This window comes from Leptonychotes weddellii, chromosome 4, assembly GCF_054177405.1.
Source record: "Leptonychotes weddellii isolate Sample4059 chromosome 4, ASM5417740v2, whole genome shotgun sequence".
In the NCBI taxonomy this organism is placed as follows: domain Eukaryota; kingdom Metazoa; phylum Chordata; class Mammalia; order Carnivora; family Phocidae; genus Leptonychotes; species Leptonychotes weddellii.
The window spans coordinates 52,940,643-52,965,880 of record NC_138372.1 but is presented as its reverse complement, the minus strand read 5'-3'; the positions used below and the strand labels follow the sequence as shown (position 1 = coordinate 52,965,880).

At 36.5% G+C, this 25,238-nt stretch overlaps 2 protein-coding genes and 1 non-coding gene across 12 annotated transcripts in view; 2 read left to right on the top strand and 1 right to left on the bottom strand.

The window, feature by feature from the left end:
- SRSF11 (serine and arginine rich splicing factor 11) overlaps positions 1–19,517 on the bottom strand; it is a 43,190-nt gene extending 23,673 nt beyond the window's left edge. For 3 of the 9 annotated variants that reach the window (XM_031041477.2, XM_081818628.1, XM_031041507.2), the window contains exons 1-2: positions 19,383–19,490; positions 5,610–5,834 (exon numbers count right to left, since the gene is read on the bottom strand). In XM_031041477.2, coding sequence (XP_030897337.1) covers positions 5,610–5,809 — 200 coding nt within the window. In that variant the 5' untranslated portion in view covers positions 5,810–5,834; positions 19,383–19,490. Of the gene's footprint in view, positions 1–5,609; positions 5,835–6,040; positions 6,060–19,382 lie in introns of those variants that run through there. The other 6 variants (XM_081818625.1, XM_081818629.1, XM_081818626.1 and 3 more) reach the window with 5 other exon arrangements.
- Positions 2,147–2,252, top strand: LOC115944988 (U6 spliceosomal RNA). Its single transcript, XR_004079474.1, has one exon. It is a non-coding gene; the product is annotated as a U6 spliceosomal RNA (small nuclear RNA).
- Positions 19,518–19,574: 57 nt separating the features above from the next.
- The window catches only part of LRRC40 (leucine rich repeat containing 40), a 47,172-nt gene continuing 41,508 nt past the window's right edge, over positions 19,575–25,238 (top strand). The window contains exon 1 of one of the 2 annotated variants that reach the window (XM_081818623.1): positions 19,575–19,772. In XM_081818623.1, coding sequence (XP_081674749.1) covers positions 19,622–19,772 — 151 coding nt within the window. In that variant the 5' untranslated portion in view covers positions 19,575–19,621. The remainder of the gene's footprint in view (positions 19,773–25,238) is intronic. The other variant, XM_081818622.1, reaches the window with a different exon arrangement.

Here is a 25,238-nt window from a genome sequence, read left to right as displayed (position 1 = left end):
ACAGGACGACGACACGACACCCAGACTCTCTACTCCACATCAATTAAACCAAGATCTTTAATGTACTGAACACCTCCTCTTTATTTTAATTCTGTGGCCATTTTAATATGCAACCAGGATAAAGAATAACTGCTTTATTATAATAAACCAATTGCATCTTAAGATTCAATAATGAAAAGGTAAATCCTATAATAAATTTGGCTGGCTTTAGAATAGGGCTTACTGCTAACTCTTCTAATAAATCAGATTTTCATGTATACATAAAAATGTAATTACATCAGATTTGGCTACACTGGTATTTCAGAAATAAGTTTGTTGTTGCAAAGAAAATTTTCCTCATAATTTGAGCACTAACATGAAGCTACTATATAGCCCAAGAACTCAAACCCATTAGAACTTTTAATAATGTTTCCTGAAAGACACTGCCCATATACTAAGCACAGATCCAAATAATCTAGGTTCAAAGCGAAGTTGACAATACTGTCTATCCAAATGGAATTTAAGCCATCTTGTTAAGGAACCTTACTGCCAAATGTTTTTGAAAGGATACAGTGTTTTTTTTTAATGTGGATACAGTGTTTTTTTAATGTGAACCACTACTGGTCTAAAATTTAACAATGTTGCACCCATATAGCAGAAAGAATGCCATTTCAGCGGTTTAGAACTAAAGCTATAGCACTTTGTATCCCTTTTCTTACATAGCCACATTTTTACCACAAAATTTAAAAAGCTCTTTAAATGATGCTATCCTTCATTTTTAACACCTAACATAATGGTTTGGGAAGTAATAGACATTTAAATTCCTTTTTTTTTTTTTTTTAAGATTTTATTTATTTGACAGAGAGAGAGAGAGAGAGAGAGAAGACTGCGAGAGAGGGAACACAAGCGGGGGAGTGGGTGAGGGAGAAGCCGGCTTCCCGCTGAGCAGGGAGCCCAAAGTGGTGCTCAGTCCCAGGACTCTGGGATCATGACTGGGATCATGACCTGAGCTGAAGGCAGACACTCAACGACTGAGCCACCCAGGTGCCCCTAGACATTTAAATTTCTAAAAAAGTGATCTCTACCATTTCTTTGACACTACTGTTATTTGACTAAAGAAAATGACTCTAATATTAAGTTCTTAAAGACTATCAATACAATGAAAACAGTTCTTTTTAAAATAAAATTAGGAAATACTGTGTACATTCTCAGTGTATTTCCATTAATTTGGCAATTAAAATGATTCATATTTTTTCTATCCACCTACATCATAGCTATTACTTGCAGCTATTACTTGCTTATATCAAACCTGTAAGTGGTGGGGAGATAAAAACATAAATAATTATATACCATGGAAAAGAGAGTCACCGTATGACAACTCAGAAGGGCAAATAATTCATTTCTCCCAACTTCAAACTTATTTAAAACCATTACCATTTGGGCCCACAGTCACATTCTTTTATGTTCTCAATTTATTAACAGAAGACACACGCTAATAAGATAGCATGTTAATTTCACTTTCAGACTAATGCCTGAAATTTTCATACCTTAGAATTCTGTGCAAGTACCACTTCTAAAAATTTAACTGTTTTTTATTCTTTACCTTTAAGAATTAATACAGATGAGGTAGGGCAGATAATGAGAAGCAAGATAGGAAAGAGTGAGCCCTGTATGATGCTTTTGTCTTTAGGTGAAGAGTGGCAGTATTTTTCCAATTTTTTAAATTAAAATGTCCTCTAAGGGTTGTTTCCCAATCTTCTGGGATGCACATGGAAAAGTCAGATTTCTGTTTTCCATCAAGCCCAATGAATTTGAGAATCCCTTTATAAGAGGGCTTTGATTCCTAAAACCCACACTTGATATTTATGCCAACTAAAGTATGAGAACTAAAGTATGAGAACTTCTGGGTCAGACCACGACACTTTTTCAACTCCCACCTAAATACTGTGTTAACCATTTCTGATAGAGAATTTTGAGCTTATAAACAAAGGCAATGTTCACCTGAAAATGTGACTCTGTTCACCTAATATGCCCTCTCCGTCACTGTGTTCTTACTCAGTTATAAAGAAATACAGTGAAACGTTGCATGTAATATTTTAAAGATAACCTTACCAACTATAGCTACTTATACTTATCATCATTAAAGTATAACGTATAAGTATTTTTGGTGCTCACTTCCACAGCACATATATTAAAACTGGAATGATACAGAGAAGATTAGCATGGCCCTGTGTAAGAATAATACTCAAATTTGTGATGCATACCATACTTTTAGTTTTTTTCTAATAATATAGTTTTTGTTAGAATGTCTGCAAACTTTTCCTTAGTAATTTAATGTATTTTTTTTTTTTGCTGTGAAAGAAAATTATAGTTTTATTTTTGTTTTTCAGTTGGATGAGCAAAGGAGTTCAATGTCAGTTTGTGACTAATTAACTTTCAATGATTTGGTTACTATAAAAAATAATCTATTTTTGGTCACTGAAATAATTACCTAAGTTATTTAAGTAATTGATGTGAACCTTCATTTAATGCGTAACTTTGACATATGCTTCCCTGGGATCATTACCCAATAAACACTCCAGTTATATTCTCCATTCTGAAATACACTAACACCAAACATTTAAAGAAGATTTATTACTGTAAAAGAATGATTCCATTCATAAGTTCCTTATAAACCAAGGAAATCCTTCATCAAGTAGTAAACGAGAATCACAACACTGGGGTTGAAATACTAATTCTGACACTGGTAGAGTGATTTGGAAGTGCAAAAGAACCTATGTGAATTTCAGTTCACTTGTTCATAGAACAGGTTTAAAATAAAAAAGGAAAGCATCTAGCATATACCAGACAATCAATGTTGAATTTTCAAAATGCATTTTAGGGACAACTAGAATTAAAGTTAATAATTTTCCTTTAAAAGAGAGGGAATAAATGAGAACACCGAGAGATGCTTTCAAATAGCTCTAAGGGCTGTCATACCGAAGAGAGGGTTAGAATATTTCTTGTGAAACAGTATGATCACTGGGTGCAATTATGGGCCGGCAATTTCTGGCTTAAAAGAACCAAGAGAGAGAGGGATTCTGTAATGAAACAAAGGGAGAAACCTTCTTGAGGAGGTTGACAATGAAACGTTTGGCATAATCCCAGATCCTAGGATCACCACTGCACCACCCTCCCATAGGCATTTATAACTGAAAGCATTTCAGTAGGTGTGGGTTAAGGCTGTCATATATGCACTTTAAAAAATGCTCTATAGGTGATGTTGCTGACCCAAGGAGCCACATATTCTAAAAGAGAGAGAAGCTAAACTTAGAGAAAAACAAAGTAGTTAAATTGAACAGGGAAGGGAGCAGGGGTGTTTTATTTTCACACAGGATGATCAGGGAAGGTTTCTCTGATTAGGTGACAACTGAGTATCAAAAGTAAGCAAGCAAGTCATAGGCATATATCAAGGTGAAAAGAGTTCTAGGTGAATATGAATGCCTTTGGGGAAAAAAAATACAAATACCCCATAAAAAAAATCAAGCGGCAAACATGTTTACAATAGTTAGAATTTTATATATTCTGAACCATTCAATCTTATTCTAGGAGTAAAAAAGTAGATTTTTAGAATGATGAACCTTTTTGGAGTACTAGTTAGGACTTCATAGCACATGATCCCTTGCAAGCTGCTCCTGAAGAATGGTAGTAATCTTAAAGAAATTGTCCAAAGTAGTTCCAAATTATGCAGGTCGGATTAGCAATTGAAACTTACATTTAAAAAAAAACAACATTAAATGAACAAAAGTAGGACGCTACATCCATCCTATTCAAATCTAGAAGGCCAAGAAGGTAATATTAGTGTCTACTAAATTGTAACCTTGTATAGTTTCAGATGAGAAATTACCTATATGTGGGAACATATATGAAGAAGTCAAAGAGCAAAGATGTGCCATTTTTTATCTCTTCGTCCTAATACAGGGAAAAGAGTCCTTTTAATGCACAGCACCCCAGACCATGTTATCTGATGCACATCAGTTATTCCCGTTATGATAGTACTCCTTTGACAACAAAGCAAAAAAGCCAGACTCTGGTCCATCATGACCCTAAGATATTGATCATTCATTAAGTAAAAGAGGAACCAGTAAACAGCCTATACCTCTGTCATCTTTTTATAAATGCATCATAAAAAGAGCATCTTCAAAATAAAACATTTTAAAGTCAGCAACTATAACAAAATTCTTAACTTGCTGGGCTGGAAAGAATTATTTCATAAATCAATCCAGTAAGTCAGGTACTTTGAATAATAACATGATTATAATGATCACATGCATCACTCTCATTTTCTGCCTTTTTGCTGTTTGCTAATTTCACGAACAACTTAATAAAGGGCATGTGGTGAGAAAATGGAGTAACAGCAAAATTATTTTTGTATGTTCATACTATGAAAGCTATTTGTCCTTCATTATGAAAAGCAGTCAAGTTTCCATTCAAAATAACAAAAATGTTTGTTTCCAGAATTCTACACTTCGTGAAAATCAGTAACAGAAATCTTTCGCTGCATGTATATTCCCCTAAAAATTAAAGACACCACACCCATTTGAAAACATTAATCATCATCTAAAAGCATTCTAAGTAGAAAGTGATGAGGTATGGGAAATAGTTAATATTGCATTTTACCATCAACTTCTATTAATTTTTTTTCTTAGAGTAAAAATGCATTTAGATTAATGATTTACTACAGCCACCAGAACAGTGGATTCCTTGAGAATTCCAATTTCCCATTTAGTACTTAAGTGACATCATAAAACTCTCAATGTATACTGGGTACTCAGTGTTTACTTATAGTAACACCTGAATTTTCACTCTTCACAAAGAGGACACCACTGTTTTATTATTTCAAATGTTTGTTCTAATATTTATCACATCTTACTTCAAAGCTTTATTTTTTCTTTGCAATTAATCCACTCATTTAATACTTTTTCAGTAAGAATGTGAGACAACAGAATAAAAACAAAAAGCCATACACTCTAAATTCAAAAATTTAACATTCCATAAGAACTGTGAAAATATAAATGTGTACGTTATTTAAACAAAAGAAAACCTTACGTTCAGCGATAACCCATTTTTGTCATTATAAAAATTAAGTATTCAGGCTCACTGAATTAATCATCTGTCAAAGAGTATTAACTCTGAATTATCTTCACTGGGCCAGAATCAGTCAACGGCAATACTTACAATTAACTGACAACAAACCAAGTTATCAAATTAACGTAAGAATGAATTGTTACTTTTCAAAGAACTCAAACATTTGTTTTTAAAAAAGTGATTAAACTATATACAAAACACAGAATGTGCAGTTTGCCTTGCTCTAAGTGCTCAAAAAAACGACCACGTTGTCACAATTTAAGAAAAAAACCCACCAAATCCCAAGATTTTAAAAGCCTGTGTCTCTTTAATACGCAAAACCCTGGCCCTGCTTCTTCGCATTAAGCCTAAAAAGTAGTTTCTTTCGTAAGTAAATGCAACAGCTGGCCTCAACTAAAAGCAACCTGGTCCAGAGAAGCGTCGACAAGGGCCTAGGAAATGGTGTAGGTTAGGCCCGGAATGGGGAGGAGTCAGTAAAAACGGTGATGGTGGACGATACTCACTCTGGCGGGAAGAGGCGCAGTTCGTCGATCTTGCCTAGGAAACCGAAGAGGGTCCGCATCTGCTCAGAGCTAGCGCTCGGGGAGACATTAGTCACCTGGATTACCTCGGTGCCGCCGCCTCCGCCACCGCCGCCGCCGCCACCGGGCCCGCCGCTGGGGCCCGGGCCCGCAGTACTGGGGACGACGGTAGTGTTGCTCATGGCGCTGCTCGCGTTCTCGCTCCTGCTTTAACACATCAAACACACAACAAACAGTGAGAGGGAGGGGGAAGAGGAACCGATTCGCCGGAGTAGACAGGAGGGTGTCCGATGCTACAGCCGCTGCTGCCACCGCCGCCGTTCCTCCACCCCGCCGCTTGTCGGGAGGGGGTTGCGGGGGGAGATGAGAACGCGCGAGTTCGAGACCACGAGAAAACAAACGGCCGCCCCCACCTCGCTTCCAACCACCTCACTCGCGGGCCCGAGCTCCCCACAATGCCTTGCGGCATACGGGCGCGTCACCGTGGGCTCCGCCCCGCGCAGGCCCAGCCAGCCTCGCCCGCAGCCGGAGAAACGCGAGAGGCACCGAGGTCTAATGGAAGTCGTTACCCTTTTTCATCCCCCCCCCTTTTTTTTGAAGAAGTGGAAGGCATTAACTTTTTAAAAAACAAGCATTCAATCCTCTGCAAAAAACTTAACACTTTAGCAACTATTATTAGAAATGCCCCCAATACGTATATCTTCACACAAGATCATCTCCATTTCTGTCCAGTTATTACTAAGGAAATTTCCACCGTAGCAACCAAAATTTTCCTCATCACTATAAAATTTTATAAATCTTTACTATACACACATTTGGTAATATTAATTTTTTTTTAAAGATTTTATTTATTTGACAGAGAGTACAAGCTTGGGGAGCAGCAGGCAGAGGGAGAAGCAGGCTCCCTGCTGTGGCGCTCAATTCCAGGACCCCGAGATCATTTCCTGAGGTGAAGGCAGACGCTTAACAGACTGAGCCACCCAGGTGCCCCGGTACCATTAAATTTTTAACCAATCTGCTTTGTCACTAAAACCTTGAAAAAATATTTATTTTAATGTTATACTTACTAGTGCTTAATAAGCAAATTTTATTTCACAAGCTGACTTTTTAAAAGCACACTTTATAGTACCTAAATATATTCAAGTATATGATCTGAAATTCCTACAGAAAAACTTGACTGGGGCGACTGGGTGGCTCTGTCGGTTGGGCGTCTGCCTCGGCTGGGGTCATGATCTCAGGGTCCGGAGATCGAGCCCCGCATCCGGCTCCCTGCTCAGTGGGGAGCCTGCTTCTCCCTCTACCTCTGCTGCTCCCTCTGCTTGAGCTCTCTCGCTCTGACAAATAAATGGATAGAATCTTAAAAAAAAGAAAGAAAAACTTGATTTACATGCATATTCTTGCTTAAAATAATTTTGAAGTTTTGACCATAAAAAAAGACTGTCTTAATTTTTCAACCTCATTTAACTACTCTCCCATTTTCATCCAATGTTATCCACAGACTTGCAGTTTTCCAAACATGACAAAATCTTTAATTTCACTGTGCCGTTATACAAATTATTAATGACCTCCTTCATTTTATCTAACTACCATCCTCTGGGGCCTGCCCTCACTGCCACAACTTCTGCAAGCAGAGTTAGGGCTTCCTCTTTCTTCTCTGCTCAACAACAGAAAATACACATACTCTACTTGTTATATTGACATGTATCCCCTCCCAAAGTGGTTGAGTTTTCTGGGTCAGTTTAGTGCAATGTCTGTCACACAGTAAATGTCCAATAAATGTGTTAAACACATGAATAAATAGGCCTTAATGACAGAGCTATTTATTCTAAGACAATTGTTAAATATTTTACATGCCCCTGAATATCTTTGGAGGCTAAAACCTGAGGCCTTTTTGTTGGTAAATACATCTATGGAATAATGAAGTCAAGAGTGTGATTTGTGAGAGATTAGAACACAAAGTTATTGAGACTGGATATGGAGGCAATTAGCTCGGTTTACTTACTAGCTAAGTCACTTCTGCTAGTTCTTATAAAAACAAGGGATAGGCTGGTTGAATGTAAGCCTCAGGAAAATTACAAATTACAACAAATGGCACGTCATTCATTAATGTTTATCTGTGAATATAATAAATGTCAGATAATTTATCTTCTTATTTTGAATCAAACACATGTAACTGCTAATTACAGATTCTTAATTTGATAAAGTTAATTTGTATCAGGACCCATAAAATGGGAGGCTGCCCTAGTGGCCTGACCCATGTCACAAATCTAAATCAGTCTGCACTTATGGGAAACACCTATCAAGAAACTTAACATACATTAATCACAATCCTCTAACTCAGCTTTAGTTAACTTATCTTACCTAGAGAACAGGACCTGCTAGTTTTATTTTTTTTTAAGATTACTTATTTATTTGACAGAGAGAGAGAGAGTGAGGGAGAGTGAGAGCAGGGCAGGGCAGGGCAGGGCAGGTGGGAGAGAGAGAAGCAGACTTGCCACTGAGCAGGGAGCCCCATGCGGGGCTGATCCCAGGACTCTGGGATCATGACCTGAGCTGAAGGCAGACATATAACTGACTGAGCCATCCAGGAGCCCTGGACTGCTAGCTTTTTAAGGAAATCCCTCAATCTCCTGGCCAATCATGCCCTATTTCTGTGTTGCCTTTCTTAATGTTCTCTAAAACATGCTCTTGCCTGAAATCTTTTGGGAAGAGTGTTCAACTGCTCGTGAGGCACTGTAATCCCCTAATCCAAGGATTGTTTTCCCTGTAATAAAGGACATCAAACTCATTACTAAATTGTTTTTTGTTTTCTTTTTCATTTGACAAGTTCCACACCTACTAGAAGTGCCTACCATGTGCCAAATATGCTACAATGTTCTACAACAAAAAGACAACACAAAAGCAGGGTTCATTCTTTTTTTTTTTTTAATGTTAGCATCTTTTTATTCTTTATTAGTGGATACAAAGAAATCTTTTATGTTATTCTACATATATTTGACATTATTTCATAGTTAAAATAGTCAAACCAAGAAAGAGAGTTCTGTGATAAGAGAAAATCTTTTAAATCATCAGGAGCCAGTTTATGTATAACTTATTGAAATGCCAATAGATGGTGCCTCCAACTGGAGAAATAATGTGGCAAAAAAAGAGTCTTATTTAATAAGAAGAATTGTTGAATATTTTACTTTCAAGTCATCTAGCAAGTGGAAAAAATACTAGACTTAGAGCCAGGAGAGTGGCTTAAAATACTACCCTGTCATTTATTAAGTGTGATTTGAAGAAATTTCACTTCATGTCTAAGAATCTACTTCAGTCAGGAACTGAATCACAATTTTGAAGATCTTAGTAGGTCTAATAAATAGATTAAATAATTAACTACCTTGACTTATTACTGTCTGGTGCCCATAGAAATGACTAAAGACAAATATATCAAAGCAAATAACAAGTATATCCAATCTACAGTAGTTTTAAATAACTTCAGATTTGTTTAGGCTCCTGATTAAACATAACTATAAGAAATACAGAATCTGGAGATGGGTGTCATACTTGTCTTTACTCTAACCTCAGTGTCATAAGAGGTTGTTAAAAAACTTGCAGATTCCTTCAAATATTATGTACCTGTTATGTTCCAGGAATACAGCAGAAAAAGATAGGCAATGTTCCTGATCTCCTATAACTTCAGTATGGCAAACTTTCAATAAACACACACAACCATGTACAGGAGTAACGTGCTGTCATGAAAATAAACCAGGATAAAAGATAGGAGAGAATGGGTTACTGAGCTGAGACTTTAACAAAAGGAGGAAGCAAGCCATTTGAATTTCTGGAGGAAGAGTAATCCAAACAGAGGAAATAGCAAATTTAAAAGTTCTTGAGGGTAAGAATAAGTTTGAAACTTTCAAGAAAAGTTGTAAGACCATTCTTTATTGAATGAATGCTTTCCAGTTTATATTTCAGAGAGAGACTTACAAGGAGATCCTGTCAGTATCATGTGGAAAGTGAAGTGAAAGAAATATGCAAAGGGAAGGGTCATAGCTTATCTTTGGAAGTGGATTGGGAAGGCTTCCAGCTATGTTTGAATGATAAATATTACCAGTCTCACCAAGGGTTAATGCACAGATCAGATCTGTGGTTACTAGATACAGGGGTGAGGGGAGGGGGAATTGGAGGAAGGTGGTAAGGTGGTCAAAAGGTACAAACTTGAGTTATAAGTACTGAAGATGCAATGCACAACACCATGACAATAAATCTAACACAGCCATATGATATATATGAAAGTTAAGAGAGTAAATCCTTAGAGTTTTCATCACAAGGAAAAATATATTTTTTCCTTTTTATCTATATGAGATGATGGATATTAACTAAACTTATTGTGATAATTTACAATATATGTAGGTCAATTCATTATGCTGTACACCTTAAACTTAGGGCTGTACGTCATTTATATCCGAATAAGGTTGGGGAAAAAAGAATACTTGTAATAAAGATATTCCAATGCAAAAGAAAAAAAAAGATCTCATATATTTAGTTGGAAATTCTTCAATTAAAAGATAGAATAGGTACAGATATGTATAATCACTCTACCCACTGGATACCATGTTCCCAGCTGGATAAATCAAGTCACCTCTGTTATTGTTAGCCACCTTTGTGCGTACTAATAGAAGAAATGAGTTCCCCTAACTGACACAATTTTGCAAATCTGCAAAGCAACAGGACTTTAATCAAATTAGTTGTTAAGCAGCAATTCCTCGCTTGCAAATACACTTTTTTGAGGACAGGGAAGGCAATGTATTAGTCTTTGTGTTTCCTGATGCCTGCCAATATACTAGTACAAAGACAGTATTTGATAAAACTTACTATCATCAGTGTGCTAAAAACTTAACAAATGCCTCACTCACATAATAAACTCAGCAAAGGCTTGCTGAATGAAGACAGGAATGCATTTATCAGATTTATAAGGAAATCTGGTTGAGACAAACTCTCAAAGTATTTGGCTATGCATTTTTTCCTCTATGGCTATAGAAAGCAGTAAGAAAGACTAGGAAATAAACTGCGGCTTACAAATCCTCAACTTTAAAAAAACTTATCTGCAGATCTATTCTAATTTGAATTTTTAATTCTACAAATTAGATAATTGTATTTCTATTCTATTTCTAATTCTATAAATTAGACACCTCTATAAATATTAATATCTATTTTCTCTATCTAAATGAAGGGAAGAGGCTAAAGGATGAGTTGGCATTGGGGGACTGATAAGACAGATGGGTAGATGGACACACACACTAGGACAGAAAAAAAAAAATCTACTTAAATTTATTTCCAGATACTAGTTTTGTATTGTCTAATTTATATTGTCTACCAATAGCAGGAAAATCTATATTTTTAAATTGACAACACAGGGTCTGTGAGCACCTTGAAAATTAACACAGAGTAAAAAAGTGCATATATACACATGCACAGTATTCTCAGCTATAATGCATATGCAGTACTTGGAAAATCACAATTTGTACAAATTTGTTTGGCTTTTTGGATTGAATGGGGTCAAAATAAATATTTGGATGGAGAAGCTCTAGATACTGACTACTCAATACTATCTATGTTATATAAGATTCTTTTGGAGTCTCAATTGAGAAAAGGCCATTTGAGGGACTGTTTCACAATTAAAAAAAAAAAAAATATATATATATATATCCAGTAGAGTTGTATCTTTTTTTTTTTTTTTAAAGATTTTATTTATTTGACAGAGAGAGATACAGCGAGAGAGGGAACACAAGCAGGGGGAGTGGGAGAGGGAGAAGCAGGCTTCCCACTGAGCGGGGAGCCCGATGCGGGGCTCGATCCCAGGACCCTGGGATCATGACCTGAGCCGAAGGCAGCTGCTTAACGACTGAGCCACCCAGGCGCCCCGAGTTGTATCTTTAAGTAAACAGTTTCAAGCATTTTAACATTAGTTTTCCCGAATCAAGGAATTAGACATTTGTGCCATTTGAACCTTTTTTCCCTATGGTATAAAATTAATTTTCTCTTATTTCTAAAGTCTGATAAAACTGGTAAAAAGGAAAGTGCACTCAACTCAGTAATGAGAGGATCTACATTAACTGAATGTTTTTAAAATGACTTTTAATCCTCAGGACGCTTAAAAGGTGCTACAGTGATTATAAATGCAGGCCTAGAGTCAAACTAAAGGGGCTCTACCACCAATTAAAATAATTGTGACCTTTGGCTCATTACTTTGTTCTTTGAATTCCTCATCTGAAAAATGAGGATGATAGTAATGTTTACCTCACGAGGTTGTTATGAGGATGAAAATACTAACACAAATGCTTAGAAAAGATGAATATTAACTTCTATTATTATCCTTACTCTACAAATTAAAAGTCTTTCATTTTGAAAAATGAATGGTTACCTCAACTGGGTTACATTTTACACCATCACTCTATTTTAGGCTGGTACTATGCCTTGGACATCATTCACGTGAAAGATGAATTAGAAGAGCTAATATACATAGTGAGAAAAGTTTCTTAAGATCTCACATTTTAACATAGGCTTTGTGGCATATATTAAAAATTATAAAGTAATAAATGCAAAATGTTAAATATTCAAACAATAAGTGTAAAAAAAGTACAAGTCTCCCATTCTACTCCTCTGTGCATGTATGTTCTCATCCACTATAATAGGTGCTGCCTATAATTAGCCATTATGTGAAATGCCTATAATTCCCTTATGTGAAAAATGAGGACAAAGGTATGAGTTTTTAAGATTAGAAACATTATGGATATGAAGTACCTAGCACAGTGTCCAGCATATAGGCACTCAAAAAATGGTATATACCATTACAGGAAAGTCTGTGTTCAACTTCCTTACCTTTTCAATGTCTTACCTTAGAGAATTATTGTCAAACGTGAAAATACTTTGTAAATTGTTAAGTGGTAGTCAACATGCAAAGCACACTTATTATTAGATGCCCTTTCTTCAAGAGACTGCTGCAACTGAAACATGACACCAACAGATTTCAAATTTTCATATTCACTTTGATCCTGAAGCAGGACTTTACCAATAACATGCACAGACAGATGATGGCTATACAAAACATTCCTTCTTATTTTTTTAAAAGATTTTATTTATTCATTTGAGAAAGAGAGAGAGCACAAGCAGGGGAAGGGGCAGAGGGAGAGGGAGCAGTGGACTCTCCACTGAGCAGGGAGCCTGATGTGGGGCTTGATCCCAGGACCTAGAGATCATGACCTGAGCCAAAGGCACATGCTTAACCATCTGAGCCACAGGTGCCCCCAAAACATTCCTTTTTTGATAAAATGCAAATTTTATCTAATGGGGTGCCTGGGTGGCTCAGTCACTTAGGTGTCCAACTCTTGATTTCGACTCAGATCATGATCTCAGGGTAGTGAGATGGAGCCCATGTTGGGCTCTCCACTGGGCATGGAACCTGATTAAGCTGCTCTCTCTCCCTCTCCCCCCCCCACCCCCACTTCTCTCTCTCTCTCTTTCTCTAAAACAAAAAAACAAAAAATCCCCCCCAAAACAACAAAAAACCCACAAATGTTCCATGGAAAAATCTTTCTAGGAAGCCTTCAATTACTTTTCTACATTTTTAGAGCAAGATTATTATTCTTATTTTCAAAAGACATAAGCAATTGCACATATGCTTGATTAATCTTAAAAGTACTGTGACATGGGTCAGAGCAACAGACCATCAAATGACCAAAGCGCAGAAAAAAAAAAAAGGAAAATATTACTAAGTACATTTGACAATCTGAATTCCTGACAAATGATGAAGCTAAAGACCATAATGCTTTTTCCTAAATGCCACCCCAATCACCTGAAGTTATAAACTATGAGCTGGAATTAGCTCATGTTGAAGTCTAAAACACGTGGAGATGTTTATCAAATAATTATTTTGGAGGGAAGAGATGGTAGAGAGGTAACTTTCTAGGAAATAAATTAAAAGCAAAAAAGGTCAGAATCTCTAAAATGGAAAATAAGTAAAGCTGCATTAACAGTGAATAAATTCAGTGACAAGAGCAAAACATGTATCTCTAGAAAGATGAAGAACAAAGCTGGAGAAGAAATCTAAAGCTGGGTTCACAGATTTGCATGTGGGTCCACATATTTTTTTTTTTAAAGATTTTATTTATTTATTTGACAGAGAGAGACAGAGCGAGAGAGGGAACACAAGCAGGGGGAGTGGGAGAGGGAGAAGCAGGAGAGGGAGAAGCAGGCTTCCTGCCGAGCAGGGAGCCCGATGTGGGGCTCGATCCCAGGACCCTGGGATCATGACCTGAGCCGAAGGTAGACGCTTAACGACTGAGCCACCCAGGCGCCCCTGGGGCCACATATTTAAATGTTCACTAGTATTTCACCATCCCAGTGATGGTACCTTTCATATTAAGTATATGTAACTGTGATATTTTAAGTGATGGGGAAAAAAACTGACGTGGAAAAAAACTGTGGACAGTCTTGAAGTTATTCTGAAAGTTAAACCAGCATTTATCTTGATTACAATTGTGAATATATTCTGCCTTGAAATTTAAGTATCAAATTTTTAAGTAAAAATCTATTGATTCTGATTGTCAACAAACTACCAAATTATTCTTATATTCTCCTCTTATCAATCTAAGTTGACACTAAGAATAAAGTCTCAGTGATCATCATATTATCTTATTAAAACAGCTGGGGAGCTTTGTTCATATAGAACAATATTTGCCATGTATAATCATGTGATTTCTCTCTCTTTTTGAAGTATTGAGCAAATGAAGTTGTAAGCCAAATCCAATAGAACAAAATTATCAGCAGGGAGTGATATAAAGTCAAATTTTAAAACAGTGGATTTAATTAAAACCAATCTTTAAACAGATTTATTTGATAGTGGTTTTGTATGTATTAACACAAAGACAATGATGATATTATGAAGTACATTCTAGGGTTTGGTGCCCTATTTTTCTCTTGTATTACTTTACTACTTTAAAGCAGGCAAATTCCAAAACCCTATAAAATTAATATTTTCAGTCAGAGAAACATTAATCTTGGAAAAATGAGCAAGAAAACAGCTTTTAAAGGTTAGGAGTGGGAATCACTGGGAATAATGGGAAACATGCTCAGCTGATTTTAGAAAAGCCAATAAACATTTATTTAATGACATAGAAAGACTGCTCTATAACCACCCATTTCAGGTTTTTTTTCTCTTCAATGGAAAGAAAATAAACTAAAAAAATAAAACTAGTAATAATTAGGGTTCAAAAATATGTTTTTTAACTAGTTCCTCCACTTTTTCTTCAGAGGAAAAACACTAGCATGTAGAAGCCATTTTATTTTATTTTGTTTTGTTTTATTTTATTTTAAAAAAGATTTATTTATTTATTTTATGGGGGGAGAGGGAAAGAGAGGTTTTTTTTTTTTAAGATTTTATTTATTTGAGAGAGAGAGAGCAGAGACAGCGAGTGAGCTGGGGGGAGGGGCAGAGGAAGAGGGAGAAGCAGGTTCCCCACTGAGCCTGGAGCCTGACACGGGGGCTCCATTCCAGGACCCCGGGATCATGACCTAAGCCCAATGCAGACACTTAACTGACTGAGCCATCCTGGCACCCGGGAGAGAGAGTCTTAATCAGACTCCACATGGAGCCCCACGCAGGGCTTGATCTCACAACCCTGAGATCACGATCTGAGCCAAAACCAAGAGTTTGATGCTCACCTGACCGTGCCACCTAGGCACCCCATAAAAGCCTTTTCAAAAGAGGAAAATGAAAATGATTATTTTCCCAAAACTGGTGGACTGAAATTCTTTTGTATTGAAAGCACAGAAAAATGTAAGACCCAACATTTGAATCAAATATTAAACTACCCAGAGCAAGCTCACTGCTTTATGACTCAAAAGTAAAAACGAGGGGCACCAATGGTTAAGCTTCCAACTCTTGGTTTCAGCTCAGGTCCTGATCTCAGGGTCATGAGATCCAGCTCAAGTTGGGTTCCCCACTCAGTGCACAGTCTGCGTGAGATTCTCTCTCCCTCTCCCTGCCCCTCCCCATTGTGCTCTCTCTCTCTCAAATAAATAAATAAATCTCAAAAAAAAAAAAAAAGTAAAAGAAGCACAGAGAACTTACAAAACATATGCAAATAACTATTCTAAAATAAAACGCATTCTCTCCATCAGAAAAACTTATCACACACAACTCACTAACAACAAAGTACAATTCAAAGCCACATATGAAACTATGAATAAAAATGCAAAGTATGTACTGCCTTCAACGAAATAGTATGGAATATTTCCTACTGAATACTTTTATTTTATTTTTTTTAAAGATTTTATTTATTTATTTGACAGAGACACAGCAAGAGAGGGAACACAAGCAGGGGGAGTGGGAGAGGAAGAAGCAGACCTCCCGCTGTGCAGGGAGCCCAATGTGGGGCTCGATCCCAGGACCCCGGGATCATGACCCGAGCCAAAGGCAGACGCTTAACAACTGAGCCACCCAGGCGCCCCTACTGACTACTTTTAAAAGTTGGTAGTTACAGCATGAATGGAAAACATGTGAAAACTGCAAACTGAAATTTTTAAAGGAAACTAAAAGACGTGTAACAAACACTTGAAAAGTTGAATATTTAAAACATGGAGAGCCCCTGTCCCACATAATTTTGTTCTCAATTTTAATCATTTAAAACAATTTATTGATAGAGGGACAAACATAGAGAAAACTTTGAATAGTAAGTATACGAGAATGTAAAAAATTCAACTCAAAAAACAATTAATAAGCAATATATGTTAGGTTCAAAAATGCCAATCAATAATGACAGTGTTAAAAAGTGAAATGTTCTCTCAATAAATAACTTTACCATAAAACAGTAGTTCCCACTGATCTGGCAATATTCTGAAAGATAAACATAATACTAATTCAAAATAGGTTACATCTAAATCTGTTAATTTACAAAAAGAAACTTCCTAGAAATGTCTGCAAAGCAAATTCACTTTGCTCTTAGTTGATAACATTTTTAAAACAAATGTGCTTAAAAATTTTGCACAAATACCATTTTTCTTTACTACAGTTTCTCAATTTGCCTATATAAATCCATCTTAACTGTACTTTTCAGCTTTGAAAAAAATCTAACATATAGCAATGTTCATAAGAGTAACACAGACATGTTTGAAAATCTTATTAAACTGTAACGGTAGAAGTAAGCCACTCTATCTTACTTTGATAATAGTTTCCGTTATGAAACAGAACAGCATTTTTTGGCTGACGTAATTCTTAGGTTCATATATTTTTTGTTTTTTTCACTTTCTTTCTTCATTTGGCAAAGAAGATAGACAAGGGAAACCTTTTATTACTTTAACAAAATGAATACAATAAATTGTAGCTAGGCAAATTCTGTTACAAAAGGTATCCATGCAGTAGACTCCAGCCCCTGCACAGGAGACATCCATTTCATGTTACTTAAAAAAAAATCCATTTTTTTTAAAGCAAATACTTTTGCTGAAATGCTCAACTTGAAAAAGGGTTGGGTTTTTTGTCTGCAATGCATTCTTCCTAAAGTAATACAGTTGATATAAAGTGCTAAGTCCCACAAATATAAGTATATATACCTATACTCTCTCATTAAAGAAGCTCAATTCAAGTTGCTTAATCTGCACTTGCTACACAGGTATAATACACAGTGTACTACAGATACATACTAGTAAAATTTTTTATATATGTCAGTTTATATCTATTGAAGTTTACCACAAGTATATGGTCACTTGGATTTTCAGAATTACTTTGCCATTAAACAGAATTATGCTTCTCTTTTACAAAATGCAGCAATGTTTACTATAATTAAGCATCAATAACGAAATATTTAACTTCAAGTAGAAGCACAATAAATGAAAATATTATACCTTGCTGTTATTTTAAAAAATATTGAACTAAAAAAGGCATCTATGATGGGGCAGTGGTAGCTACTGTAAACTTTAATACTTGAGCAATTCATCCTCCAAAGGTAGGCTGTTACATGCTACAAAAGAGGAAAAGTTTTTTTCCCTAATTAAAAAAAAGACAAGGGCGCCTGGGTGGCTCAGTTGGTTAAGCGACTGCCTTCGGCTCAGGTCATGATCCTGGAGTCCCCGGATCGAGTCCCGCATCGGGCTCCCTGCTCGGCAGGGAGTCTGCTTCTCCCTCTGATCCTCCTCCCTCTCATGCTCTCTGTCTCTCATTCTCTCTCTCGCAAATAAATAAAATCTTTAAAAAAAAAAAAAAAAGACAAAACCCTCTTTTTAAAACATAATTGAAGTGTCCCTTAAAATGGTTCTAGGATAAAGTCGTTGAAAATGATGAAATAAAAGCCACTAGGCAAATCATAATGATTAACAAGAACGACTTCGGAGAGAGACTTAGGTTCATATTCTTGGCTATACCACTTACAGAAACTTGTGACCTTCATTCAACAAGTTCCTTAATCCCTTTCAGCCTCAATTTCTTCACCTGCAAAATTGGTTATTGCGCTGAATAAGAGATAGCAAAGGAGGTATTATTAGCATTGAGCCTGGCACTTACCCCTCAGTAAGGTGGAAATAATCATTACTGTCAAGATAAACTTGGGGTGGGGAGGAGGCTCATTAGTGACCTTGCAAAAACTAGGGTCCTTGCACTAAAACCCACTCTTCTTGCTTGGTAGTTTAACTACTGGTACTTTTCTGCTATTCACTTTTAGTGTAAAGAACTCTAAAGAACCAAGAAGTAAAAGTGAGAGAGGGTTAAAAACCGAATTTTACAGGTAGCAAGAACCTGGACTCAGGCAAAACTCTGTGCTGCAGAATCTGTCAGTGGGCCGTCATCCTACCTTTCAAACATCCTACAGATCCCCAAGTTAATAGAGGGTTAGGAGGATATTTCCCGGTATATGCCTTTTAAAACAAAATCACTTCAGGCAAAAGAAAAGTCTAGCACCCAGCACAGTACTGAAGATGATGAATTCCTCATTATTTGTCGAATGAATCAATACAGGTGTACATTTCAGACAGAAACTAACTACCCAGGAAAACCGACGTATCGGACAAAATTTTCATTTTCTATCCTGGAGTCCCTTTCCTCACCAAGCACTCAATAGTTAAAGCTCTATCTTCACTTATTTAAACAAACAAACAAACAAAAAAACCGAATGAGATAGGAATTATTCCTAATTTCACTAAAAAGAAGTAAGCTTTAAAAACGGGCAAATAAACTGCCTAGTTAGTTACACGGCTGGTAAGATACAGAAGCAGCTGGGATTCGAACTCACATCTCCTGGGCTTCAAAGTCCAAGCTGTTTTCGCTACACTAAAGTTTGCGCCTCCACTTGTCTCTGTACACTGTCCAGTGGAGAGAACATTTATCATTAAGCTTTCTTTTTTCTCCTCTGATGCCAGCCCTTCCATTTCACACCACCTCCTATTCTGGACCATAAACTAAATACAACAGCAGGCAAGGTGCTCTAATTCTAGGAGTCCGGGTATACGCGCGAAGAACAGAAATCTGTTTTACTTGTTACGCCGGACGAAGGTCCTGCGCCACCACCACAAACGACAAACACACACTAGGGTCCAGAGAGGCTGCAGACCGCGCCCAGGTCTCAAGTTTTAGTCAAGGCCCACGTTCAGGCCAGGCGAGGAGAGAGGTTATCCTTCCCTGACACCCCCGCCAAGGCGGCAGCACAGAAGAGAAGGCTGGAGTCGCAGTAACAGTACAAACAATAAAACCTTAAAGCCCCTCTTCAGCCCGTTAAACGCACTTACTTGAGCGAAGTAATTGCAAGACACAAGGCCGGCACCGGCAACGGGAAGGGCTCCTCTACCCTCCAGCCCAGGCTCTGGCGGTGACGACATCGGGGCCGCGCCGCGGAGAGCGAAGGCCCGTCGCCAGGCCGCGAGCACAGCGCACGGAGCGCGCGCTCACGGCAGGGGCGGGGTAGCATGCCGGCGCCACCTTTAAACGTCACGCGCGGGGCTCCGGTTCTGGACTAAAGGGTTTGAACATGTCGCGCCTGAAGGGAGTGGCGGAGCGGGATACCCGAGTGGGTTTCAGAGCTGAGAGGAGAGACTTCGGTGCTTCAGTACCGCAGGGGCTGTTAAAGGCAGCGAGGAAGAGCGGCCAGTTAAACCTTTCGGGTCGGAATCTCAGTGAAGGTAAGATCCAGAGGTACGACCAGATTGTGCTATTGTGCAGACTCCCTTTCCTTGGCCTGCTTTTTTTGACCATCTTTGCCACAGTCTCCTAACCAGGACCCCCGGGCTCTAATTCAGGCACCCATCACATTCCCACTGGTTCGGTCTGGCACGTTCGGTTCCTACTTTTCTGAGCATATTTCTTAAATTGAGGATCAAGATAGATGCCACACAAAGTGAATTTGAGACCATCCTCAAAAACCTAGTAAAGATCAACAAGCACCTCTCTGGATACCATGAATGAATAATAGCCAAATGCTCTTGTGATTGTCTCTTGTGTAAGGGAGGGATTGGGAGGAGAGAATATAGCATTCTTCCTGTAATGTTTTTCTCTACTTATATTCAGGTTTTAGGCTATCTGGGATTGAAACCTTCCATTTTTCCTTACAATGATTGCTTTTTTATTGTGTCATATATAGAGTAGACCAAGCAAATACTTTCAGAACAAATGAAAGGGTATATGACATAAAATCTCTGCTCTATCTGGAAAAGCTTTTAATCAATGGAAACATAAATATTTTAAAACTACAGATGTACATACACATTTGTTTTTCTCAGAGGCTGGAACATTTTCCTTGATACCTGACTAGGGCTTTTTGCTTCCTGTAGGACTCTGCTCAAAGGTCACACCTCATACAGGCCCTTCCTAACTACCCTAATCAATAAATACCATTGCTAACACTATGTTTTTTTTTTTTTTACCTGTTTAATTTTTTAATAACATTTATCACTATCAGAATTTATATTATGTATTTGTTTATTGTCTTCCCTGCTCTCCCACTAGAATGTTAGTTTCATGAAATCAAGGAGCTTTGTGTTATTCACTGTTGTCTCACTAACAACCAAAACAGTGCTTGGTTCATAATAGATTCTTATTAAATGTTTGTGGAAGGAATAAGTGAATGAATGAATATTTCTGAATACTAAGTGGTGTACTGGAACGTACTTTTTGATTGGACCCAGATGATTTTGTCTATTAAAGTTTAAGGGAGCAAATGAATTTTGACTCTTAACTCCATGATGACATGATCAGGACTGTTTAGGTTATTACTGTGTAAACAGAGCTTACCACAATACCTGGCACATACTAGGTACTCAATAAATTATGTTGAATGAGTGGGGGTATAGTTTTTCATAGAGGAGAAAAATATAAATGGGAGAAGCACATGGTATTTGTACCTTATAAATCAAAAAGAAATCCTTGTTATCATAATGTAGAATGTGTTTATCTAGCTATAGCCTTCAACATCTCTTGTCGTTCAAACTTTGACACCCAAACCACTGTAATTCTGAAACATGTATAGCCCCTCATGGAGCCATGCTCCTTATCTGCATATCTTTGCTCATGTAACTTTGAGATGGTTAATCTCACTGTACCTTATTTTCTCATTTATAATGTGTAGTGATAATAGGGCCTACTAAGATTTAATTGAGATAATACACACAAAGTCCTTGGTAATAAAAAGGACACAGTAAAAATTATCATTTTTATTGCTATCACTGTTAACATTGTAATAGCTTCCTAAATGCTTTCCTGGATTTCTTAAGTCTCACACTCTAAAACAGTGTCCTTACCAAGACTTATCTTTCTAAAACCTGGATCTTATTATGTCACTCACATTTAATGACTCCCCATACATCATAAGATTCAGTATAAAGTTCTTAGTGCAACATACAAAAACCTTTTGAAATCTTGCCCTTAAGTATTTACAAGGCCCTCCCATCTTTTCTCAGAATCCTATACTTTAACAACGACAGTAATGAAAAATTCTTCTCCCCAAACAACTAATCTTTTAAAACAGTCTTTTAGATTGTAGAACAAGTCTCTTTAGAATAGTTTTAGGTTTCCAGAAAATTGAACAGATAGTACAGAGTTCCCATATACACCCTTACCCCAGCTTTTGGTTTCCCTTTATTAACATCTTACATTAATGTTAGTGTACTTGTTACAGTTGATGAACTAATATTGATACATTATTATTAATTAAAATCCATAGTTCACATTACTGTTCACTCTTAGTATTGTATAGCTCTGTGGGTTTTGACAAATGCATAATGTCCTGTATCCACCATTATGGTATCATATAGAACAGTTTTACTGCCCTAAAAATCCTCTGGGCTCTACCTGTTCATTCTGGCAAGGCTGGCAGCCACCATTCTTTCTGCTCCTGTAGTTTTGCCTTTCCCCAAATACCATATAATTGGAATTATACAATAAGTAGCTTTTTCAGACTGGCTTTTTTCACTAAGCAGTATGCATTTAAGGTCCTTCCATGTCTTTTTGTGGCTTGATAATTCATTTCTTTTTATCACTGGATATTACTCTATGGTATGGATATGCCATTTTATCCATTTACTTTTTGAAGGACATTTTTGTTGCTTCCAGTTATTGGCAGTTATGAATGAAGCTGCTATTTGTGCTCAGGTTTTTGTGTGGACGTAAATTTTCAACTAATTGGGTGTAAACTTAGAGTGCCATTGCTAGATCACATGGTAAGACTACGCTTAGCTTTGTAGGAAATTGCCAGACTGTCTTCCAGAATGGAGGTAGCATTTTGCATTCTCAACAGCAATGAATGAAAGTTCCTCTTCTACTTCCTTGCTGCTATTTGGTATTATCAAGTTTTTGGAGTTTAGCCATTCTATTAAGTATGTAGTCCTGTCTCAATGTTGTTTTAGTTTCCTATTCCCTAATGACATATGATGTGGAACATCTTTTCATAAGCTTGTTTGCCATCTGTATATCTTCTTTGGTGTGGTGCCTTTTCAGATCTTTTGTCCATTTTTTAATTGGGTTGTTTGTTTTCTTACTGTTGAGCATGGTTGTCCTTTGCCTTTTCATGCTGCATGTCTCTGTTCAGTAAGTTAGGGTTCAATGAATAAGTGATACATAAAAGGCTAATGGCCTGTTAGGATTTTTTAAAGTCTGTGTTATATGACATATAGATGAAGGCTACATAAGTGGTTTTGTTTTTTGACATAAGTTAGTTGTAGAAAAATGATTACTATTTTCTGATAAACTTTTACTGTCTTGTCCCTTTTACTGTTATACTTTTTAAAATATACTCATTTTTTAAAAAGTCTTCTTGGGGTGCCTGGGTGGTTCAGTTGGTTAAGCATCCAACCCTTAATGTCGGATCAAGTCATGATCTCAGGGTCCTAAGATCGAGCCCTATGTCGGGCTCCACACTGGGCGTGGAGCTTGCTTAAGATTCTCATTCTCCCTCTCCCTCTGCCCTCTCCCCAAGCCCCCACCCCCCTTTTTCTCTCTATCTCCAAATAAATAAATAAAAATAAAAACATTTTTATTATTTTTATTATCATTATTTTTATTATTATCTCTAAATGTTATTACCTAAAATTATGAATTATGTTCAAAAGCGATTATCAAACATGGCTTTCTGATTGCTATCAATATGTATGAGATATCATGAGATATTTTATATGAAAGATATGAGATAATAAATATGAAAGTGTTTGAATGCTGTGGGGAGTTACAGACACTTATTTAAATTGCATTTGTTATATATCTGCTATCTGTGGTTCTTCCAGATATTGTGAAGAAGCAAATTAACACTTCAAACAATTTATAGTCACATAGGCATTTTAATATGTTTTATTTAAATTTATTTATTAAGAATTGCACTTATTGAACAAATAACAAATTTTTGTGTTGTACTCCAGGTCTTTCTTCCCTCCATATTTATGCAGCAATTTAAAATTGCTCATGTCCATTATTTCTATATTGGAAAAATAGAACCTAGCCTTTCATTTTGATGTATATAACCCAAAGCAGTTAAAATTCTGTTTATTCTTTCTCTTAGATGGTGGCCTTCTTGAATTGATTCTTCTTAGTGGAAGCTCTAAGAGCAGTGAGGCATTTTATTACCCTAATAGGGTGTTAACTGGTACCCAGTACACCTTAATTTCTACCTGTAACTGAAATGAGTACTCTTGATGGCTTTTAGTACCCTTTCTTTTGATAGGCCATAGTTCTTTTATGAAAATACCCATTTATCATTTTCTTCTTTATAAAAACATTGTGTCTATTATAGAAAAAGTATAATCTATAGAAAGCATAAAAAGGGAAAATAATCATTCAGGGTTAGTCACTGTTGATATATTGAAGGTTTTTCTTCTAAAGTTTTTTTGTGTGAATACGATGTATAATTTGCCTTGTGTTTTTTATTTTAAACAAATTTAGAATTGTACTGAGTCCTGCTGTACTTATGTTTGGACATTTTTTGGTGTCACTTGAATAATCTGATTATTTTTAATGACTATAATATTTCATCTTATGACTACTATAATATACTTAAACATTTGAATATTGTTGGCAGTTTTAAAGTTATCATTCTTGAGTGTCAGTTCTATAAACTGACAAAGGCGTGCTGAAACAAAATAACTGTTAATAACCAACTTCAAAGAAGAATATTAGAAATATTCTGGAAATTTTTGAATGACAGCTCTTTTTCTGAACAAGTACACAAAAATATATCATTGTTTGATTTAGTATGGATATTGCAGCTTTTTCACTGGATCAGATAAAAGAAAGATGGAGTTGAAAAGGAGGTATTGATTGTTGCCTTGTGGTTACGTGACATTGGTAGAATAGTAGTGTAGAAAATGTTTTTGGGTGATACATCAGAAACTGAATGAAAGTAAAAGGTACCAGAGTTTGGAACAAAAAGAATGCTGTGAATTTTAAAGGAAACCACATTGTTGAACTGACAGGAGAATTGGTAAGTGGATACTTTACTAAACAAACCAATTAAATTTATTTGGAAACCATTATTTGAAAGGGAAATATGGGTATAAGGGTATCCTTATTTTGAAGAGAGCAGTTTGGTTAGTTTCCATTTGTGGAATTAAGTAAATAGGTTTAGGGCTTCTAGGCCTCACGATGTCATGCCTTCTGTTTAAAGGTACTGAGAATTTGCATTTTTCAGTATGTACAGTTTGTTATGACACAGTAAAAAGTGTAACATAAACCATATATTTCCCAAGTTTTAAACAGCCATCCTTAAATCTATATTAACTGTGTTCTGCTTTACTATTTAGCTTAACTCTGTTTTGACTACTGGTTGTCTTAATCGAATTTAATAGTCTAAACAGCTAATAAGAATTAACCAAAGTATCACATTTTAATAACAAATAATTCCAGAAAGAAACTATTGAGTGGATCATCCAAATAAGCTATTCTTGAACATTCTTAGAAATGAAAACAAGAGGAAAGTGTTTTAATCTGTATATAATAGCAGAATCTTGAGGTAAACATTTAGTTTTTAGTATACTGAAATCCAGGGAAGTTTGCTTGTTTGGGTTATGAAACAAGGAACTAGATGGTTAATTAAAAGTGCCATTCCTATTTCTTGGTCTGTTAAAATAGTTCTGAACTTCAGTGTTTCAATCTCTTGAAAAGTGTAT